At 47.8% G+C, this 20915-nt stretch overlaps 1 protein-coding gene across 1 annotated transcript in view; it reads right to left on the reverse strand.

Moving 5' to 3' along the window:
* Positions 1 to 7666: 7666 nt before the first annotated feature.
* ZCCHC2 (zinc finger CCHC-type containing 2) overlaps positions 7667 to 20915 on the reverse strand; it is a 51911-nt gene continuing 38662 nt past the window's right edge. Inside the window, exons 11-14 of the mRNA XM_037508441.2 lie at positions 20633 to 20727; positions 16305 to 16433; positions 10864 to 12360; positions 7667 to 9927 (exon numbers count right to left, since the gene is read on the reverse strand). Coding sequence (XP_037364338.1) covers positions 9860 to 9927; positions 10864 to 12360; positions 16305 to 16433; positions 20633 to 20727 — 1789 coding nt within the window. The 3' untranslated portion in view covers positions 7667 to 9859. The remainder of the gene's footprint in view (positions 9928 to 10863; positions 12361 to 16304; positions 16434 to 20632; positions 20728 to 20915) is intronic.

Here is a 20915-nt window from a genome sequence, read left to right on the forward strand (position 1 = left end):
GCCCAGCGAAGAAGATGTGAGTAGACACCGCCCCAAGGGCCGGCCAACAAGCCAGGTGGAAAGCGGCTCCCCAAGGTGAGTCATCAGGGCATCGCACATGCACACAACCTGAGGGCCCGCGGCACACCCCGGAAAGGCTACAACCGGAAACAGTGAGCGCCCCGAATGCTGGCGAGGGTGTGGGGCAACCACCTCCCCACATGCAAAATGGCACAGCCACTTCAGGACACAGTTTCTTACAAAACTAAACGTACTCTTACCTGACACCCCGACAACGGGCTCCTTGGAGCTCACCCAAATAAGCTGAAAACTTAGGTCCATAAAAACTATCTGAACATGGACACTTACAGCTTCAAGACTCCCCAAACCTGGAAGCCACCAAAATGCCCTTCAGCAGGGAAGGGACAAACGACTGTAGCTCAGACAGCCGAGCGCTGTCATGCAGAGCCAAGAAGCAATGAGTCACCGGCCGCAGGCAGACAGACATACACACAGACACCTCACACTGGCGCACTAAGCATAAAAGCCGTTCGGTTCCAACCCTCGGACAACCTGAAAACGGCAAAGCTGTGGAGATAATAATTAAACCCCCATGATGGGTGTTTGCTGAGGACAGGCCGGAGGGGAGGAGGTGGGGGGAGCTCGGAGGACTTTCAGGGCCATGAAGCTCCTCTGGGTGACAGGGTAACACAGGTCCCTGGCAATGAAGTATCGATACTGGCTGATGAATTATAAAAAAGATACAAAATGCACCTATAGGTTGATGGCAATTCTGAGAAATCTAGGAACACAAGCAAAACAACACAGCAGAACCCAGCACAGAGAAGCAGGCCTCCTCCTGACGGGTCCTCAGAGGAAGGCAGGTTTGGGAACCACCCTGAAAGGGGCTGGGACGCCTGGCCCCACAGGCGGGCGCAGGTCAGGGACAAGCTCCGAGGCCCTCAGAACTCAAACCAGGCCGTGCAGACAGCGCGTTGTTGCTCAGCCTCCAAGACAGCTCAGCACCCAGGTGAGGCTCACAGGCCGTCAGAAGCGCTGAGATCTCATTTATTTGTAAGTAGTAGAAACTTCTGGTGAGCCTGTGCTCCTACAGGGAGCTTGTGCTCCTACAGGGACCAGACTACCCTCTTCTCCTCGTTCCTTTCACAGTGAAAGGCAACTTTCAGCCACTCACCTCTCTGCAGTCCCCTAAATCCAAAGCTCAAGGCCCACCAGCTCTGCAGGCGCTTCTGTCCCTGGCTTCTTTGATGTGCGTTACCAGCTCTTCAGTGTCTTGTGGACGAGGTGTGGGTCTCCTGGGCAAGTCCTTTCTCCCTGAACGCAAGGCCATGCCCGGGAGCTGGCCCAGAAGCAAGAGCGCAGATGGCGAAGGCCCAAGAGCGGGAGGCCGCAGGTCAGGGGGCTGGCGCATGCGCCAAGAGGGTCAGGCTTGTGGAACAAGCCAAGAGGCTTGTTGAAGGGTGATGGACAGGGGACAGGAGCACCCCGAAGAGAGGTAAAGCCGCTCCTGGAAAGCTCCCTTTGGCCACCGCTTTTTGGGTAGGCCCACATTAGGGCCTGCTCTCAGCCAGCGCAGGAAGCCCCGAGGAAGCTGCTTCACCATGGAAGGCAGAAAGCACAAGCGCGTCCATGTAGGGGTTTGTGGCCTCTGCTTGGCCGGGAGGGAGGGAGGGTTGCCCACCAGTCTCTCCCCGGAACTGCTCCCGACAGCCTGGATTTATCACGCCTGCCTTTTCTGCCCGTGACCTTAGGTTTGATGTGCGCTTAGATGGGTGACTGGGCCAAAACCTTTTCCACGTAAATGAAGGGCTCGTGATTCACTTTGGGACTCTTGGGCTCCGGGAAGGTTCCACAGGAAGGCTCCGCGTTTGCAGAGCCGGGGCAACTTGTAGCTAAAACTAGGCAGAGCCGTGACATCAACGTCAAATCTTCACAAGGCAACCCTCAAGTCTCGCCCAGCCCCCTAACCCTGCCCTGCGCCCAGGCCGGCATCACTGGGGAAATGCTCCCAACCTGCCTTCTGGCTGCACCGCAGGGAAGCTCTCTGGCAGGCGGCAGCTCCAGACCCTCCTCCCTCTCCTCTGGCCCAGACTCCCCCTATTTCATCCAGAAAAGAGGCCCTCGGGTGCCTTGGCCCTGTGACCTCCCGAGCTGTGGCCTCGGCTCCTCCAGCTTCTTGCCTCTAGCATCTGGGTCTTCCCGTCACCAGTGACCTCCGGCAGCCACCCCGCGGTCGTTTGTTCGTGTCTTTATCTGCCCTGCACGTGGCAATAGTGACCATCTCACACTTTTAAAAGCCGAAGGCACGCTGTAGTGCCATTTCACTCTTAAGCCCTCGTCCCCGCCCTAAGACAGCCTGTCCCTCTCCCCAGGATCTCTGCATGCCATTGTCTGCCCTCTTCGCTGGCTCTTCCTCCTCGCCCTCAGCACTTTCAGCTGGCTGGGGGCGCGGAGGGAGTGGCGGAACTGTTATTTGAGCCCCCCCCCCCCACCGAGTCTGCTGCGGTAACCCAGAGGCCGCACCTCGAGCAGCTCTGCTGGCCACGTGCCACACACCTCAAACCTGGCACAAAGAACTCAGGTTCTTCCTCTTTCGTCATTTCCTTCTCCCCCCTGCTCCTGCTCCCACCCCCCGCCCCCACAGTGAAGGGTGGGCCTGCGACCACTGGGTCCATCCTGTGTCCTGCTGCCCACCCACGCCCCTGCCAGTGCCCCCCTGCTTCCTGCCCCTCCCCTTGCTCTGAAGCGCGTCTCCGAGGATGCGTTTCCCTTGCTGCCTCTCAGGGCTTCCCTACGGACAGCGCACTGTCTCCCTCTCCCGTGGTCCAGGGAAGATACCGGGTCTCTTGAGAACCCTTCCCTGTTCTGGGGCGGCAGCATTCGCCTCTCGGCTCACCCTGGTCCCAGGGCTGCTTGCCACGCGGTGCCAGTGATGTTCTGGGGTCTCCCAGCCGACAGGAGCCGGCCCTGCCCGCGCCAGGAGCTACTTCATTAGAGCACGAGCAGGGGCGAGTGCGGATCCCTACATGCAGGCACCGCGACGGCCACGGTGGGGCCCAGCTGCGGAGCCCAGCTGCGGAGCTTTTCCTGCAGCACGCGGCAGGAGTGCAGGCTCAGCGGCCCCGGGGTCTCTGCTGCACCCACGGAGCTCTGGGGCTGGGGACGAAAGCAGCCGTGACAATACATAAACGGTCGGGAGTGGTGGTTTGCCAGTAAACTTTATTTGTAGACACTGAAATTTGGATTCCATATAATTTTCATGTGTCATGAAAAGTTCTTTTGTTTTTCAGCCATTTAAAGATCTAGAAACCGCGCTCAGCCTGTGGACCATAATATCATTGGTTGGCCCTCGGTGTGTGGCCTACCCGCCAGCTGTGCCTAACCCACTGTCCCTCGGCACAAGACTATGTTTGTTTGTTTTCTTTCATTAAAATGCCCCAACAAATGAAAACTACAAATACAAGGGCAGAGGAGGGACGGCAGGGGCCGGCCGGAGCTCTGTGCTGCCACCTACTGGCAGCCCCGGGAGCCGCGAGGGTCAGGCTTGTTCTTCCCCAGGGTGGCAAAACTGCCCGGGACACCTGGGCACAGATGGGTGGCCTTGGTAATCCTGCCCGCCCCTGGGAAGGCCTTCAAACCGTAAGAACTGTGGAGACCTGATGAGCCATTTAACGTGAAAAAGCAAGCTTCTCAGTCACAGGGTCTTGACATCACTCAGTTCTATTTCAACCACCCTTCATTAACCACCAAGCACCCAGCTGTCAGGTAAGAAAATAAAGGTCCAGGGGGCAAGGTGTTCAAGGTGACAGTTTAAGGCAGACACTGCCCAAGAGTCCCCCTCCAGACCCTGCACAGGGTGGTCCGTAAAACCACTCGGCCAGGCCTGCGAGAGACCTGAAATGGGCACTAAGGAGAACTGGTAGCCTCGGGTGAGTTAGGAGCTGTGGGTGCGGGTCCCAGTCCCACTGCTTAATTGCCCTTGGACATTTAGCTTTTGCACCCAAATTCCCCAGGTGTAAGGTGGGATAGGGAGCCTACCCCATAGGGGGTTGCAGGCTGCAGAGACCTAGCCTTGCGGTGTGGCCACCACCAGGACGTTGCCACACATTGAGTGCTTTCTGCATTTTGCCAGATTTAATCCCCGTAACCAGGAAGCTGACGTGACACTCCCCCCACCTTCTGTGAACAAGCTGAGAAAGGGCATGTGTGCCGTGGGTGGTGCTGGGAACAAGACCATTTGATGAAGGTGTCAACGCACAGTTGAATGTCACAATCGCGACCTGACCCTGGCACGGTAGCAGGAATGAGCACCGGTGACTCCCAGGTAGCTGGCTTGGTCCTCAGCATTTGGGGGGCTCTTGGGGGTGGGCGTGGCGACTGCTCCTGCGTGAAGGTGACTTTGCCACCGTCATTCTTGGCCTCTGCTGTTTCGGTGGTGGCGGCTCGCAGAGGGAGTGCCTGGCACAGTCCAGACGCCAGTGTCAGAGCTTTTAAAATGCCAGCAGTATTTCCTTTCTGCCTTTCCTGCTACTTCATTTAAATCCTGAAATTTCAAAGCTGATGGAATACGTTCACCTTACGCTCAATTTATCAAGACACCGGGACAAGGAAAACCTTTGCAAAACCAAACTCTGTTCCAACGGGGGATATTCGTGTGTGTTTAAACCCTCCTATACAGAGAGCGCTGCTGCTTTCTGAGTTGAACTCAAGACAGGCAGATGCTTTAAAACCCAGATCTGAAAGTCCTGAGTTTCCCCATCCCCGGAGACTCCCTCACCCGGTGTTTTGGTCGGCAGAGACACAGGCACAGAAAGGGCATGGCGACGGCCAGGACGGGGCCAGCCCTCGCAGGAACACAGAGCCGGTGGCTGAAATGTCCTTGGGTCCCCGCGATGCCGGGCGGGAGGCGGGGTGGGAGAGCAGCATTCGCTTGAAGCTGGAGCCTGGTTGGCATCACTGGCATGTCTGGGGCACTCCAGCCCTCTAAACCCTGAGCTCCTACTCTGCAGATTACGGAGGAAGAGCCCACAGCCTTCACAGCTGTACTCACCGACGAGCAGAGGAAAGCGCAAAGGACACGGTAAAGTACTATCGATGCATCGGAGACGTTTGTAACAGACCAGGTGGCCGTGGCCGAAAGAGGAGACTTCGAATGACTCTTGTGGTCCGCTGCCTGCAAGGTCTGAGGCACAGGCTCACAGTCGCAAATGTTTTCTGTCTTACAGTCCATTTTCTCTGAATGGGGTCAGCGGGAAAGACCTCTGCTTGCGTGCATTGTCCGCATCGCCCACCAGGTGGCGCCGCTTCCCAAGTAGCAATTTCTTTTGGTGGGAGGCAGGCTGAGACCTTTTCCAGAGGATCAAGTTGGAGCTGCAAGAGCAAAGAGAACAATAAAGAACCACCCGGCCCCCACCTCGCCCTCACCCCGTCCCCCAGGTTTCAAGTAGCAAATCTCAGGATTAAGAGCTCTGGTGATCAAGGTCTGCAGTTTCTGCAGAAGACGGGTGAGTGCAGGAAGGAGGGTCTCTGCTCCCCCCACCTGTGATGTGCCCATTTTGCAGAGCAGAAGCAGCCTAAAACCCCCAGAGGTCCCCAAGACAGACAGACATCTGCGGACACAGAGTTCAGGCCGTGTATACCTTTGCTCCAATCTAGAGGGCTCATGTTTCTCATGTAAGAATCTACTTCTCGCGATATGGTGGGTATTTCTGCATACATGGGCACGAGCTGTGACTCATGAGCGGATGCACTGAGGACTCCGAACCAGCCAGCCAACGTGCCCGCCGCGAGTCTTGCCCGGGAGAGGATGGGGCTGCGCTCTGCTCGAGCTCACGCCTGCCTCTCCACCTCTGGAGCCCAGTTCCGTGCGCTCTGGTGCCTGCTGGGGGCTCCCCGCCCCCAACCCCCGCAGTGGTTTCTGGTAGGGTGGGGAGCAGTCTCTCTTCTTTAGGGCTCTGGGACTGAACTATGGCCACAGCTTGCCTCTGTTTGGTTTCACTGCCTTAACCTTAGAATGCTTTTGTAACCAGTGTGTAGAATTGAAAAAAGGTGTCTTCCAAGCTCAAATGGATGATGCTCCTAGTACTAGATGCTACCTGTTAAAGAGAGAAAAAGATTATATCACACTGTGCTTTATTTCACCTTTTTGGGAATCTTCTCAGAAAAAAACTGGTTTTTAGCGTTTACATAAAATATTAAACGTGGATTTGCTCTGAAAAGAGTTTTGGGTTTGGTACCGCCTCTTTGGGATCACACAGCCCAGCCCCAGCTCGGGCAGCCCCGGCCCCCAGCGGCTGGTAAGCTGTCCAGCTAGACCGGTCCCTGGAGCACACGGCTCTTCTACCAGGACAGAGCTGAAATAATTTCCTTTAACACAGTGAACACATTTTCTGGGTTCCTCACCCCCAAAGACCCTCTCACTCTTAGACCTTATCCTCATCCCTATTTTCCTGTCTCTTTAGAACAATGTTCATCAAAATGGAATCCGTGGGATCTTTGAGAGCCCTCTAGGTGCATCTCACCACCAACTTTCCATGGAATTCATTCCACCCCAAGAGCGGGGACTCCAGCTCCCGTTCGAGGGGAAACGCAGCTCAGGCGCCATCCCCTCTTTGGCCTGGCCTCTGCCAACCTTCGTGGGGCGTCCAGGCCGTCCCCCCGACTGGTCTCTGAACCCCAGGCTTTCCCCCTTCAACCATCTAACGGTTTCCTCCCAAACTGTTGTCGACATGTTTCCTCTATTTCAAACTCGGTGAGCTTCTAAGTTTTTCATTCAGTCAACTCCGCAATCTCCGGCCTCCTCTGTAGAGCCACACATCTCAAAAATCCTTTAGAAAATGTTCCCTGCACGAGACCTGCCCGCGTCTCCCGCACCACCGTCCTGTGCCCGGCCCTGCCCTGCGCAGGCACCTCCTCGCTGCGCCGGCCCGGCGCCAGGCCTTGCAGCACGGCTCTCTGCGGCCTGCTCCAACCCCCCAGCGGCACTGTTCTACCGCTCCCAGAGGTGACGGGATGGGGGGTAGGTACTCAGGTAACTGCTGACAGGAGTGACAGCTGCTTGGACAAGGATAGGGCCCCGCCTGCACCACGGGAGAGCAGCCCATCCTACACTGTGCTCCGCGTGCACAGGCGCGTGTCTGCTGGCTGAAAAAGGGGGGGGGGGAACGGACGTGCTGTCAACCCCCGGGGACTCTGCGATCACTTCAAGCCCACTGCCCATGTGGGGACCCACGGGCCACTTATTAGAAGGCGGCTCTCCTCACTCACTCATGGCCTGGCCTGTGACCCCGAGCCGGGAGGTGGGGGCACCCGGAAGGCCTGGGCCCAGAAACACCAGCCGTCACCGGAGGACATGGAAGGCGCGTGAGTACTTGGTGAGCACCTCCCGGTAATCTTATAAACGACTGTTTAAGAAATTAACTTGAGCCTGGATTTCAGAAGACAGAGCCAAGGCACTCAAAGATACTCGACACTGTTAGTGAGAGCTGCCTGGAAAACACAAATCCCGCTTATTGCCGGCGTGAATCAGGCCCCCGCGCTGTCGGCGAGGAGGGCCACGACCGGAGCCGGGCGCGGGTGCGAGGACGCTGTCATCCCCGGCCCGGGGCCTCGCCCAGGCGCGCCGGGGGCGCAGACACGCAGCCTCGTCCCTTAGCGGCCGTCTGGGCGCAAAGTGAAAAACGCTGATGCTAAGAAGCTTTGGGATTCACCGCCCGCATGACACGGACAAACGGGTCAATTCATAAAAACTATTTTAAAAATAATTAAAAAAAACCCCACAAGGTGTGATGTCCTGTCTATCATCTTTCAGAACTTGCAAAAAAGCACAATTCTTAAGCTGTTTTTCATTTTTTTATTGCTGTTAATTCAAGGAAAAAAGGTTGCATAAAATCCAATCTGTTCTAGAAATATAAGTGGCCTTTCCAGTACATAACATTTCAAATATCAAAGTATATGGTAAACATACAAATAAGAAGAAGGTAACACACCTCCTATGTACAGTACAGTATTTTAAATCATAAAATAAGCTCCATAAAGTACAACTGGCAAGTGATTCACAATGCGGTCCGTATGTGGCTTATCAAAACTGTCACTTGAACAACTCAATCGCAGCTTAACAATTAATTTAATAATGTGGTCCAAAAATACCCAGATCAAATAAAATATATTTAATCAAAATAATTTCCTTTACTCCAACTTTTTTTTTCTTTTTAAATTAAAGCTTTCATCTTCTACCCCTTCACGCCCACCCTTCCCGTCCCCTGAACTCCCGCCCCTGAAATAAAGTTTCAAAATGTACATCGGTGCTATAAATACAAATACTACCTAGGAAGCATTAAATGAAGCTTCTTTTTGCTCTTCAAGTTTTGCCTTTCTCCTAGCAATCTGGCAGGCTTCTGAGCCAAGACCAACTCTGTGTCGCTCTGCTGCACCCCAATGTTACCCCCCAACCACCACCTGCCCTTTCTGCTCTGCTGAGGGTGGCAAACGAAGCCAGCCCGGCCCCCCAGCCTGTGACTACCCTGTGGCAGTTGCTCGTTGCTGTTGGACGCAGCAGTCCAAAAGAATACACCTACTCTTCCAGATAACCTCAGTGCACTTTAGGAAATTAAAAATTACCTGGAAGCAATTTAGTACATAGATTGGCTTTTAAAAAACTTTTTTTTTTTTAAACAGCAGCATTAAACTTAGTGACATGACACTGACATGATTAACACCATCTTAACACACTCAGAATTCAGTCTTTCACATTATACTCAAGCATAGTGGTAAACTGTTACAAAAGTGACTTTGCTAGGAGAGACAGGTTAGGGAACAAATACCTGACTTTTCTGTAGAAACTAAGAGCTTCTGTTCAGATTGCAATAAGCCATACACATTTTAAACGCAACAGAACACTGTAACAGTTGGTGCAGGGAAGGAAGAAGCCAGCTCCAGGAGTCTCCGGGGACACAGTGGAGGACCAGAGTAATTAGAGAGATCGGCTGGGGACGGGCATCACTCACACACACACACACACACACACACACACACACACACACACGAGAACAGCACTCACACAGTTTGTTCACTTTATGTCTCTCTGAAGCAACAGGCTAAAAATGTAAAAAGTAAAAAGGTGGGGGCTTGTTTGTTTCTGAGAAAAGCTCTTTGTCCACCTTAGCTAGTGCATTTGTTCAGTTTCATATGGTTTTGCTCATCCCTCATTCATTTACCTTAACTTCTGCTTGGACAAGTGCTGCGTCTGTATTCAGGGGAGGCCGTGCACCACCCGTGCACGCGCTGCTTTGGGGATCTGTTTTCTCCCGCAAGATTCAGGTGAATCACTTTACCCTCAATTCATGTGCGGGGGCGGCTTCCACCAGGGGGACACGGGTACTGCCCCCACCCCCGCCCGCAGGAAGAGGGAGGGCAGCGGTAGAAAAGTACAGTTTAGGGTGAAAGTGAGAAAAAGCTGCAGAAGAAGCGAAGTGTCCTTTTTTCAAAACCATATGACTGTCACCAGTGTTGTAAGAAAAGGTCAAATACACAGTTTTAAAGATTCAGTAAACATTGCACACAGCGAGTATTCAGTGTAAAAAAAAGCACACATCCACATTTTCCTTTTGATAGTCTGGAGGTTTAAATTACACGTATCATACAGAGAAGCCTGTTGTTGAACCAGGAGACCAGCGGCTCAAGAGCAACGCATTCTTTTTTGTCTTAGACATCAGCACATGAGAAATGAAACATCCCGACTGCATAGAAATCTGGGAAACGTAGAGACAAAAGAAACACAAAATACCTTTCCTTGCCTCCCCCCACACCCCTCCATGACTGCCCACACTGCCGTGTGTCGAGTAGGCAGGCTTTACTCGTTTCAGTCTGCAGAATCCAACGGATCGCTAGGAGGGGGGAGGGGAGGCGCGTATCTCAGTCTGTAAGTGCCTAAAACGGGAAAGACAGAATGCTAAGTCACTGCTCACAAAGCCACGCGCCGCAGACCACTACAGACAGCACACGGGCATGCGCTCCAGAGGCCGCTTCCTCCGCGCTACTTCGATTCCGAACGGTCAGTACAATTACTTTTGAGAAGGAACACGAAGTTTGTGCTTTAAGTTCAACCTAAAGCTATCAAATTCCATCTTCCTTTAAAAATGCCAAATTGAGAGTCCCAAATCAAGACCTTCTCCCTGGGTGAGCTTTGGCAACAGGACAAAAGCCAAATGCAAGGAACGGTAGGTCTGAGGTGTCTACACTGAGGTTGGTGTCTCGCTCATACTTATTTAAGAGCATTTTCTTATTTCAACCTACTTATTTATAATATTAAACTTAGGTCAAATTCCTTTACTCCCAAACCAGTGCTTAAATATCTCGTTCCTGTAAAACGCAAGGGCATTTTTAAAAACCATCTGCTGGGAAGGAGAAGGGTTGCCGGGGCGCCCGCGGGCGGCCGGCTGCTTGTGGCGTAAGTACACTGAGGAATAACTAAAACCTCACATCAGGTGACTGGGTTGCCTCCTCGTTTTTCATTATTTCAAATTTATGCTTACTCTTATCAAACAGGGTTGTAGCTTTAAAAGAAAAAAAAAGTGCCTCAAGCCAGAAATTTGACACTAGGCAATGCAAATTCCCACTGCATCTCTTAAGAGGCGCCTTGACAGTTTATTCTGAACTGGAACTGGATTCCTCTGCACTCCCTCGTCCTGCGCGGCCTGTGTCTACCCTACACGCTTTGCCGTCTGCTCTGTACGACTTGTCCCCGCACGCACAACATCCGACACGACCACACGGCAGCGCGCTGCTCCGACAGCACCCCCGTGAGCAGCGGGGGAGGAGAAACGGACCCTCAGAAACAGGTGCGCTGGGAGCCCTCGGGATTACCTTGCTGACTGGCCTCCATGGACGACTGCTTGCACTCCTGCGCGTAGTGCCCGCTCACACCACAGTTGTAACACGACACATTCCCGTTCTTCTTGGGCCCCGAGCCGCTCGCGTTGGCAACTACGCCGGGTGCCGGGTAGACCGGGTAGAACCTGCCAAACGCTGCCACCTGCTGCACGCCATAGCTGGCCTGGCTCCCCAGGACGTGGTCGTGCACCAGCCCGTTTGCATATGGGGTCTGAGGCAGAAAAAAAGGAAGCTGGCTTCCATTGCTCTGATGTGCTTGGTTGAGGTAGCTGCCATTGCAGACGGACGGCAGAGTGAAGAAGGACGGGACTCGGTACATGGGTCCGGGCACGGGGTTAGGGTAGTAGTAGCTGTTGAGCTGAAGGCTGCTATTGGTCCCGCAGCTGCACCTTCGCCCGCAAGAACCGCAAGGACCCGAGCCCATCTGCTGCGGCGGCAGCATCGCCCCGTTAGCGTTCGTGTTCCCCACCGCGCTGATGTATGAGGTGCTGTCGCTCTGCGCTGTGCTGTGCGTCAAGGCGGGGCTGGGGCTGGGGGCCGGGCCCGGGGTGTGTGTCGGGACAGCGGGAGGCACCGGGGACTGGGCTTGACTGATGCCCGCGCCCGCCGACGGGGTGGACGTGGCCGCCGTGCTCAGCACGCTGGAGTTCTGGCTGGGCAGCACGCCGGCGGCCAGCGGAGAGCCGGGCAGGGTGTAGGAGGCTGGTGGCTGTGCGGCGGAGAGGCCGGCTGCTGGAACGACTACCTTCACACTGGTAGGCTGAGGGACGGTCCCCGCGCTTCCCTCAATTGGAGGCACCATTTGATTGAGTCCTACTACTTGGGACGCAGGTTTTGTGATGGGGTCCGTGGTGGCAACAGGAGATCCTGGAAAACTACCCGGGCTATGGACAGGAAGAAAGGCAGTGCTTGGTGACCCGACACTCAGACCCCCGGCCGGCGGCTGTGGGATGCTGACTGTACAACTCTCCGAAGGTCCCTGCGGCGGAGGCAGCTTCAGCCTCTGAATTGTGAGGTGCAAAGCAGGAGCGCTGCCATGCGGCAGGAACGTTGATGGGATAGGTAAAGGGGAAGCCAGTAATTCAAGGTGCTTTTCTGATTCTCCAGTGGAAGCTGCTGACCCCAGCATTCCCCCAGGGGCTGAACTTGTGGACTCTCTAATTGCAGAAATAGCAACAGGACTTGGAACCAGCATCCCTACTGTCTTGCCTTCGGCAGACTTGGGTGGAGGAACGACGACTTCAGACTTCTGGGCGCTGCTGTGCATGACACAGTGCAGAGTGGGCATAAAAGAAATGTGCGGGTACTTGGGTGAGTTTAAGGGGTCTTCCAAGACGCTGCCGTCATCGTCGTTTCCTAGCGAAGCGATCGGAACAGGTGGCTTGACAGTGAGCGTCTGGGTGACAGAGCTGTAACCTGTAAATCTGGTGGTTACTGGATTCCCAGAATCCTCAGAATTGCTGTCTGTGTCTAAGGAAAACAAATATAAATAGATGTTAACAAAAGTGTAGCCCTCCTCCTCTCTTGCTAGAAGTAAGTTTTAAGCACACCTAAAAGGAACTCTGACGTTTGGGGCGGGAATAAAAGTGTTCCTCTGTTGTGTTGCCTGACTGCCAAGCTGAACTTCTTTCAATTTTTTACTTTCTATGGGTCACTTATATACATTATCTTTAAAATATGGACATTCTGCAAAAGGCAAGACTATGGAGACAATCAAAAGATGAGTGGTTCCCAAGGGGTGGTGGAGAGATGAACAGGCAGCGCACAGAGGGTATTCTGGGTAGTGACAATGTTCTGTATGATGCTATAATGACAGATACATGTTCTTATAATTTGGCCAAACCCGCTGAGGTAAAACACCAAGAGTGCACCCTTAATTAGACCATGGACTTTGGGGGATTATGACATGTCATCCTTAATAAAAAAAATGTATCATACTAGTGAGGCTTTGTATGTGGAAGCAGGGGCTTTACGGGGAATGCTTTTTTTTTTTTTAACCTTCCTTTCAGTTTTATTATAAACCTAAAATGCTTTACTAAATAAAGCCTATAACAACAACAAAAATATATGGAGAGATAAGCAACAAAACAAAAGGTTAACTGGAGACTGAATGAAGCACAGTGTAAAACAGAGTTATTTAATGTCACCTTATTACCAAGGATTAAATGTTAACCTAATCAATTTTAGGCAATTCATGTGATTTTATATTGTGCACAGCCAAATCCATGGTCTTTATATATAGATCCTACATAAATGAAACAATTTAAAGGAGCTCAATCAAGACTATATTTAACCCAAATATCTAGAGGTAGGGAATAGAAGAGTTTTATTTTAGAATGGAATAAACATTTTTTCTTTCATATTTCAGTGGGGGAAGAGAAAATTCAAAGCTACTATTAACAGTCACAAAACAAATGCGCTAGAACACGTGCAGCAGGGCAAAGCAAGAGCCTGGCCGCGTCTCCAAGGGCAAACAGCAACCCGGCAGATGCACAACAGTCCCGCTTTCATACGTGGTACTGCATCACTCTGAAGCTAACCCACAGAAATAACTTCAATCTACTGAAGCTAAACCATTAAGTCATATATACTGTCATATATGAATGTACACTTTAATGAAAGGAAAGAACTTCAATCTACACTTCTCATGGACTTCCTGACTTTGGTACAGGAGACAAAGGATAAAATCTAATTCACAAGGTTACAATGCCTTAAACCCAGACACTACAATAATGTGTACACAAGACCATTCAACTAATTGCAGTGCCTCTTTTAACATCCTTCTGTTCAAAAATATAATCTAACTGGCATTATGTATTTAAAATGTCGTATTATGTTCACATGTTAATCGGTTTTGAAACAGAACACTGAAGACGAAACATACTAGTCTTCCTTGAGAAGACCAGAATGTACTTAGTGACAGAATGGCAAGCAGTATTCGTCCAACTATTCTCTATATTACAAAAAAGAGAGGGAGTATAAACTCCTTCTCATAATTGGGGTGTTTCCTGCTAAACTTTACAAAATGCAAAATATCCAAAACTTACTTACTTAAGACATTACATCTCTCTCTGTACCATCATAGGAGTGTGGCTGAACATTTAAGGCAAAAAGAAACTAACATTTCTCAGATGATGAGTTAAGTTTCTACATGAATTGGGTTTTGTTTAAATCTTCTTAAATCATGGCAACTGAATCCATAATTTTAAATTAAGGGATGCTAAAAGTTTTCTGAGCACTGTAAGGTCTCACCTAGTTAAAGGAGATAGGTCTCATCCTTCTTTTGTACTGACTTTAAAAAGTGCAGAGTCTTAACAAGAAGAACAAAGTCTCAAGCTTTTAAAGCAAGCTTTCATGCCCTCAGAATTCTAAAGCTGATCAAAGCTCTGCATCACTGTGGAACTCCCCCTGACATTTAAGGTGTCAGCCTTAAATGATTATTCATTTAGGGATGGCTCATTTAGTCATCTGATAACTGAGCTAGTTCTTCCACACAGGCCACCGACTCAGCCCATCTGATGCCAGGAGTGGGATCTTGGGCAGACAGATGTGCTCTAACAATTCTGACCATGGTCCACACAGCACTGTCAGCTAAAGAGTCACAGGACTATCTGTACACCCTACAGAACCAAGCATGTGAAATCAAACATACTGAAAGTGTGTATTCTGGGCAAGGCATAAAAACCCTCTCATCACCCAACCTTCTCAACAGCTGTGTTACTTTCACTTTTTTTCCTTTCCTGAGGAAACTGCAGATCAGAATGCAGCGTTGCCTCAGGTTAGACTTGGTGGTACAGTCACTGCAGGCTACATTTGGTGTGACTTCAGAATAACTTCAAAGAAAGGGCTGGCATCAACTGTCTCTGAAGTAGAAGCACCATGGCTCGGAGACACCACCTCAGTATCATGGAGCTGGGGCTCAGGAAGAACCACACAAATGCCACGGTCTTGGGATTTTTACAGATCTGTAGGTGGCCCTGGAGAAACCATCCGATGCTGGCCACAAGCGTGGGAACACCGCATAACCAAGACGCTGCAAATCAGACGTCGTTGTCAAGTGTAAAGAACAACATCCTCATTCAACATACTCATTTCTGAGATCTTGCTTCCAGAATGGCAGAATAACGACGTCTGATACTCTACCCCACCATAAAAGCAGTATGATTCCTGGCAAAAATTGTCAAAATCAACTTTCTGAGAATTCTGGAAATTAACTAAAGGCTTGTAGCAATCTGAGTGTGTATTCAAGACAAACAGTTTAATCTATTTTAGAATAACCAGTCCGGCAGCATTTTATTTTGTCTTTATTGCCATCTCATCTCACTTTCTCCAGCTCTGAAGTAGCCTGGTAAGGTTACAGACCTGCAACTATGACAGCTATGAAAACCGGCAGCCTAGCGGCCACTGGGACCCACACACATTTTGAGAAAGAGAAATGAAGCCCCATCCTCAGAGAAATGTCACTACCCCCAACTGACCAGCAGCTCCAGCTCAGTGTTGACAGCCTCTCCCCCACAGGCCATCTGTTACAAACAGCCAGCAGCAATTGTTGAGCTAATAAGAGGTTTACCAAAAAACTTGAAAGGAAAAACTGGAGAAAAAGAAGTCCACAGGGAGCTTTGAGAAGCTTTGCTATATTTGTGGGAATTCAGAAGGTGAGGAGCACGTCTAGGACTGTACCTATGTATACCCAGAAAAAGGCCTGTGAAGGTTCCCCACTCTCACTTACAGGCTGACGCTACTTCTCTGAGCAAGGAGGAACTGAACACATAATACATGCTGACAACAAAAGGCAAAAAGGTAGACGTCAATCCTGCCCTATTAGTAATCTCAGTCAATTTAAATGGATCACACACTAATCAAATGGCAGATAGACTGAAAGAACAAAAAAAAACCCAAACTATATGCTATCTATAAGATACACACTGAAATTCAAAGACACAAACAGATTTAAAGTAAATGGACAGAAAAAGAGGTATGTAGCAAACAATACCAAAAGAGAGTTAGAGCAGCTGTTATGTTACCAGACAAAACAGACTTTAAGATAAAAATTGTCACTAGAGACAAAGAACATTTTATGATGATAAAAGGGCCAATCCATTAGGAAGAAAAAAAATTGTAATTATATGTGCATTGGACAACATACACATTTTAAATTTTCTAGACTAATCTACATTTTATTGTGACTTGGTCCTCCATTTAATTTCATATTAAGTGAAAGAAGTTTAAAAAAAAAATCAACATTCTAGGAAATGCTAAGGTAATGGTCTGTTAAGACACCCTTTATAGTGAAATTAAATTTAGAATCAATAACGACATTTATAGGAACATAAAACTATTTATCTTTGACCTTGATTTTAAGACAACACACATTTCCCTCCACCATCCCCTATACCCACCCCCAAAGAGCAAACCTCTGTCTTTTTCTTCTTCACTTTCAAAACTTTCTCTTCCATCATGTCGTGGGCTAGACGGAGAACTATAACTCTCTGAAGATGTGTCTCCACATGTGTCAAGTCCCGATCCATTGTCCAAATGCACATCTAAAATTAACAGTTCTATTTTTTAAAATTCATGGTAAGTAGTTAAATTAATTTCTGAATCGAACCATTAGAAATTAGTTACAGCTTTTTCAGTTCTACAACCATCTAAAAAGTTGGTCTTTGATTCTAGGTGAAAAATCATCATTAAATCACAATTTTAGCTGAAAATAATTTAAAAATTCATTCTCAAAACAAAGGCAAAGGAACAAGTCAATCTAATTGACTTTAAAAAATCAGAATTAAGGTTTTTTTGTAGGATCAGTCGAATAATATCATATTGAACCACTTTCTAAGTATAAAACTCCTCAGAGCTTATTTGAAAATTTATTCTTTAAAAAGAAGAAGGGCTGCTGAAATGCCCCTTCTGTTAAAATTACTATGCCTAAGTATTTAGGAGGAAAATTCTTCCCATTTAGTAGCATGAGTAGCCCCTTTAGTTGTGCTGAGAAGCCAAGCTAGCAAATGTCACAATCACTGAGCTGTATGTGTTTTAAACACAGAGGAGAAATTATTGATAAACCAAAATAGTGGACATTCTTACAATGGTCCAAAATTAGGAAATGTCCTTTTCATTCTGCAAACCCAGTTGCCAGCATAGCTTCTGCCTTACAGCAAGGCATTTATCACATGTTCAGTGTCTAAATCCCTGTATAAGGGATTTCAGAAGAATTTTAAGAACTATGAACAAGTGAGTCATTTCTATAGCAAGCTGGTAGAACCAATAAAAGGTAATATTACTATTAATCATTTGGGAAAAGTGTGTTAGCGAAATGACATGGTTTGTATACGAGCAAGTTATCTGACTAACTTGTCTTAAGTGGAGGAGTAAATCTGTAAGTGTTACCATTGCTAAAGATGACCCAGCCTAGCTCGCCCAGCCCGGCACAGCCCTCCTACAGTGAATGAATGCTGAAGAATAAACTCATTAAGAATGCAGATGCTGCTTATTCCTTTTGGGCAATAAAACTTTAAACTGCCAAATGAAAACTGCATATAATCTCAAGACTATACGAAGAGTGGCAGAGGAGTTATGAAAGCAAGCATTAATTTTACGGACTAGAAATACTTGTAAACAACAATTATTTCTTGTTAGCAGCCATACCTTGACTAAGGAAGGATGCAGCTCGCCACGAGACAGCCTAATGAGCCACACTGGTCAAACAACTTGGTTTTAAATTGTACTTATAAAAATTAAACTGTGACCCTGTGACATACAGAAATTCTGCATGTAAATATTTTAACCAGAATATTGCAAAATGAACCACTGAAGAATTAAGTGAGGAAAGATGGGCTGAAAGGGAAGCACTGGGGCAGGGTGAGCAGACGTGTTCTCTAAAAGTTAGACAGTGAAACTACAGTGAAGTCTTGGAAATGTCAATGTAACTTTCATTATGTTAAACAAAAACAGGCAGTTACTTCTCAAAGTAGCAGAATTTGTAAAATGATTTTCTTTAGATTATATATACAGTTAATAAATATTAAAGTCACCAACTGTCATATTACTTTGCAGTTTTCAGAGAACCAAATGCTCTAAATCTAAAGCTACACCAAAGATAACTTCCTCTTTTTGAAGATCCAGAAGTTCCTTCAGAAGTGAGAGCTTTTGGGTTCTGTTATCAGAATCCATGCAATGCTCCAGAGTAAGCAGTGTGGAAGGCCAGGATGAAACAACCAGGCCAAAGGATATTCCATAAAGACCTTCTTTTAAATGTATTAAAACCTTTAAAGATATACACTATTTTGTTACCCACAAAGGGTAAAAAAGCCCATGCAAGTGATTCAGAAAACTTCTGTTAGCCACTATTCTAGCAATAAAAAAGTGGGCTATTAGTAATAATGAACAATAAGAAGTTAGTTAGACGTAAGAATCTCTTAGATACCTCTGATGACAGAACTGTGATGGGTTACTGAAGGAAGCGGAAGAAATTTAAATGACTGTAAAGAGATCGAGAGGCCAACAACCTCATGCCCCTTCACCTTCTTGGTGCCACTTCACCTTCTTGGTGCCACATCAGTCAGCAGAGGAGTGGGGTGGAAGAAACACGGGGAGGCCCTGGCACAGGCAGGGTCCTTGAGGACGTGGATGGGGCGACGCACACAGCTCTTAAGAACAGATTTAAAGCTTGATGTTTTGAAAGCAAATCCACTGCAAACAACACAGATGAGGAAAAGTCCTAGCTCCTTTTTTTTGGAGGATACAACCTGGAGGAAGGCAGGTTTTCTTTTTTTTTTTGTACCTTTGGGATTTTGAACTACATAAATAATAATTACCTAAAATAGAAGATAGAAGTGAAGTTTTAAAATGAAAAATAGATAGCATCTTCAACCAAAATGAGGAAAAGATCTCGACAACTTACACATCAGCAGGACCCAGAGTGTTTTCAATTTCAATACAGCATCTCTGTGATATGATATGCACACGGATTGTTCCATAAAGAAAAAAATCAAATATATCTTGTGTTCAGGTAATGCTTAAAGGAACTTCCCATTTGATACTTTAATATTGCAAAGGGATATTAATAAACAGGTTTTTTTCTAAGCTGGAGTCAACAAATATCTGACCTACATTTGACATCAGTGAGACAAGCTGTATGACGTGTGTTTTATTAGTTATATTCCATAAATGTAAATGTGCATGAATCAGTGACATATTGATCTGATAAGGTTTATCTTAATTTTACAACATTTCAGAATTAAGAGATCAAAGAATCAGAACTTGAGATGGTATTAAAAAGTTAATGAACTACACAGTGTATGTTTTTTCCTAACTTTAGAGAGTAAAGGAACTAAATCACTGAACACCTACATGTCTGGTACTAGCGAAATGCTTTTTGTATGTTATCACATGCAATTCATAATTCTGGCGGGGGTGGGGGTGGGGGAAGTAGCATTCCTGTTCTACAAAGGAGCACACTAAGGCGACTTGAGAGACCATACATCTAAGCAATGGGGACAGCACAAGGGTCAAACCCACATCGTCTGAGATCAAAGACCTTGGGCTGCTTCTATGAAAATATGAAAGTGAAGTCTGGTGAGCAGTAGCTCCCAAGTTATGTGAGAGAAAAGAGAGTGAGCTCGTCAGGGTGATATGTTTGACAGAATTTCAAAAGGAGAATGACCCTGATTTGGTATGTACTTTAGGAGGCAGAAGGTAGAAAATGGAGGAGAAAGGAACAAAGACAGGAGACCAGGCAAAACCTATTTTCAAGAATGTCGACCTTTTGCCTTCCTCATTTATTAGCTTTGCTGCCATTTGTTTTCAGCTGCCATTGCCACAGGAAACCTTGAGGACAGTTAAGTATTTCAATGTACTCACAAATGATACGGGCTTTTTTCCATGTCATCTTCCCCCCTCTAAAGAGAACTCAGCTGATTCAATGAGTTGGCCAGGTGATTTTGGAGTCAAAATAAAACTGTATTTCTTTTGCCAACATTCAATCTCTCTAAACCATTATCTAGTTCAAAAATACACTCCATTAAAAAATACATTCTGGTAATTTGGGTTGCGCACAATGGAATGTGTGAACATTTGAATACAATTTAAATTTAAAAAATCCTTATTTGTGGGACCAGTCTAGTCCACACAGGTGATGGGTGTACACATGGACAAATAAGCTCCAGGTGGGCTTTTGTTCTTCTGCATCTCTACTGTGCAGAGTAAAGGTTGCTATAACATGGAAAAGTTATCAATGAACCAATAGTTAACACATTTCACCTAAAAAAAAAAAAACCAAAACTGAACATAAGGTGGGTGAATGGAAAGCACTCTCTAGTACAACAAAAGCCAGAGGGTCGAAGTTCTCTTAAATCAAATCCCCGTCAAGTTCACAGAAAGTCATTAAAAATTGAAAGAGTGTGAAAAACGCCTTTACACAAGAACATGTACAGGCTTCCCATGAGGTGGGAAAGCTCTTCCACGGCCTCTGGATCAGGAAGAGGCTGGCTAAGGAAACAAGTGGGGAGAGAACTGTCCCCAGGAGAGGGGGCAGGTGTGCGAGCCCCAGGGCCTAGGACAGGCTCATCTCCTCAGAGTGCGGTCTCCCACACGACCACTAATACGCAGAAGCGTCTTGTTCAGAAACTGCTGTGCATGTCAAGCAAGCAAGCATCAGGATTGAAACAGTGGCTCAGAACCCACCCTGAGAGGTGGCACACAAGGGTACTTAGGAGAGGGGTACTTGAAAGAAAGACTTCCGTACCTTTCACAGAGCCGTCATGGATGTGCGGAGGAGTGGACAGTCTAATGCCATTTATTCTACTACTCAGTCTGTGGTCTGTTTTCTTAATTTTCTCCCTAAACCAAAAGTATACATGTCACCAATATTTTAATAAAGGTCTCTAGAAAAATACATTAAGTACAGAATTATTAAAATTCCCCTCAAAAGTTTTTTATAAATAAAAAAATCAGTTAAGTTATAATCTATTGCCAATATTCACCCCTTAGTGTATGGTTCTGAGAGTTTTGTCACTGCAAACTGAATA

The sequence above is a fragment of the Talpa occidentalis genome, unplaced genomic scaffold, assembly GCF_014898055.3.
Source record: "Talpa occidentalis isolate TD23 unplaced genomic scaffold, MPIMG_talOcc4v2.1 talOcc4.13, whole genome shotgun sequence".
Taxonomy (NCBI): Eukaryota; Metazoa; Chordata; class Mammalia; order Eulipotyphla; family Talpidae; genus Talpa; species Talpa occidentalis.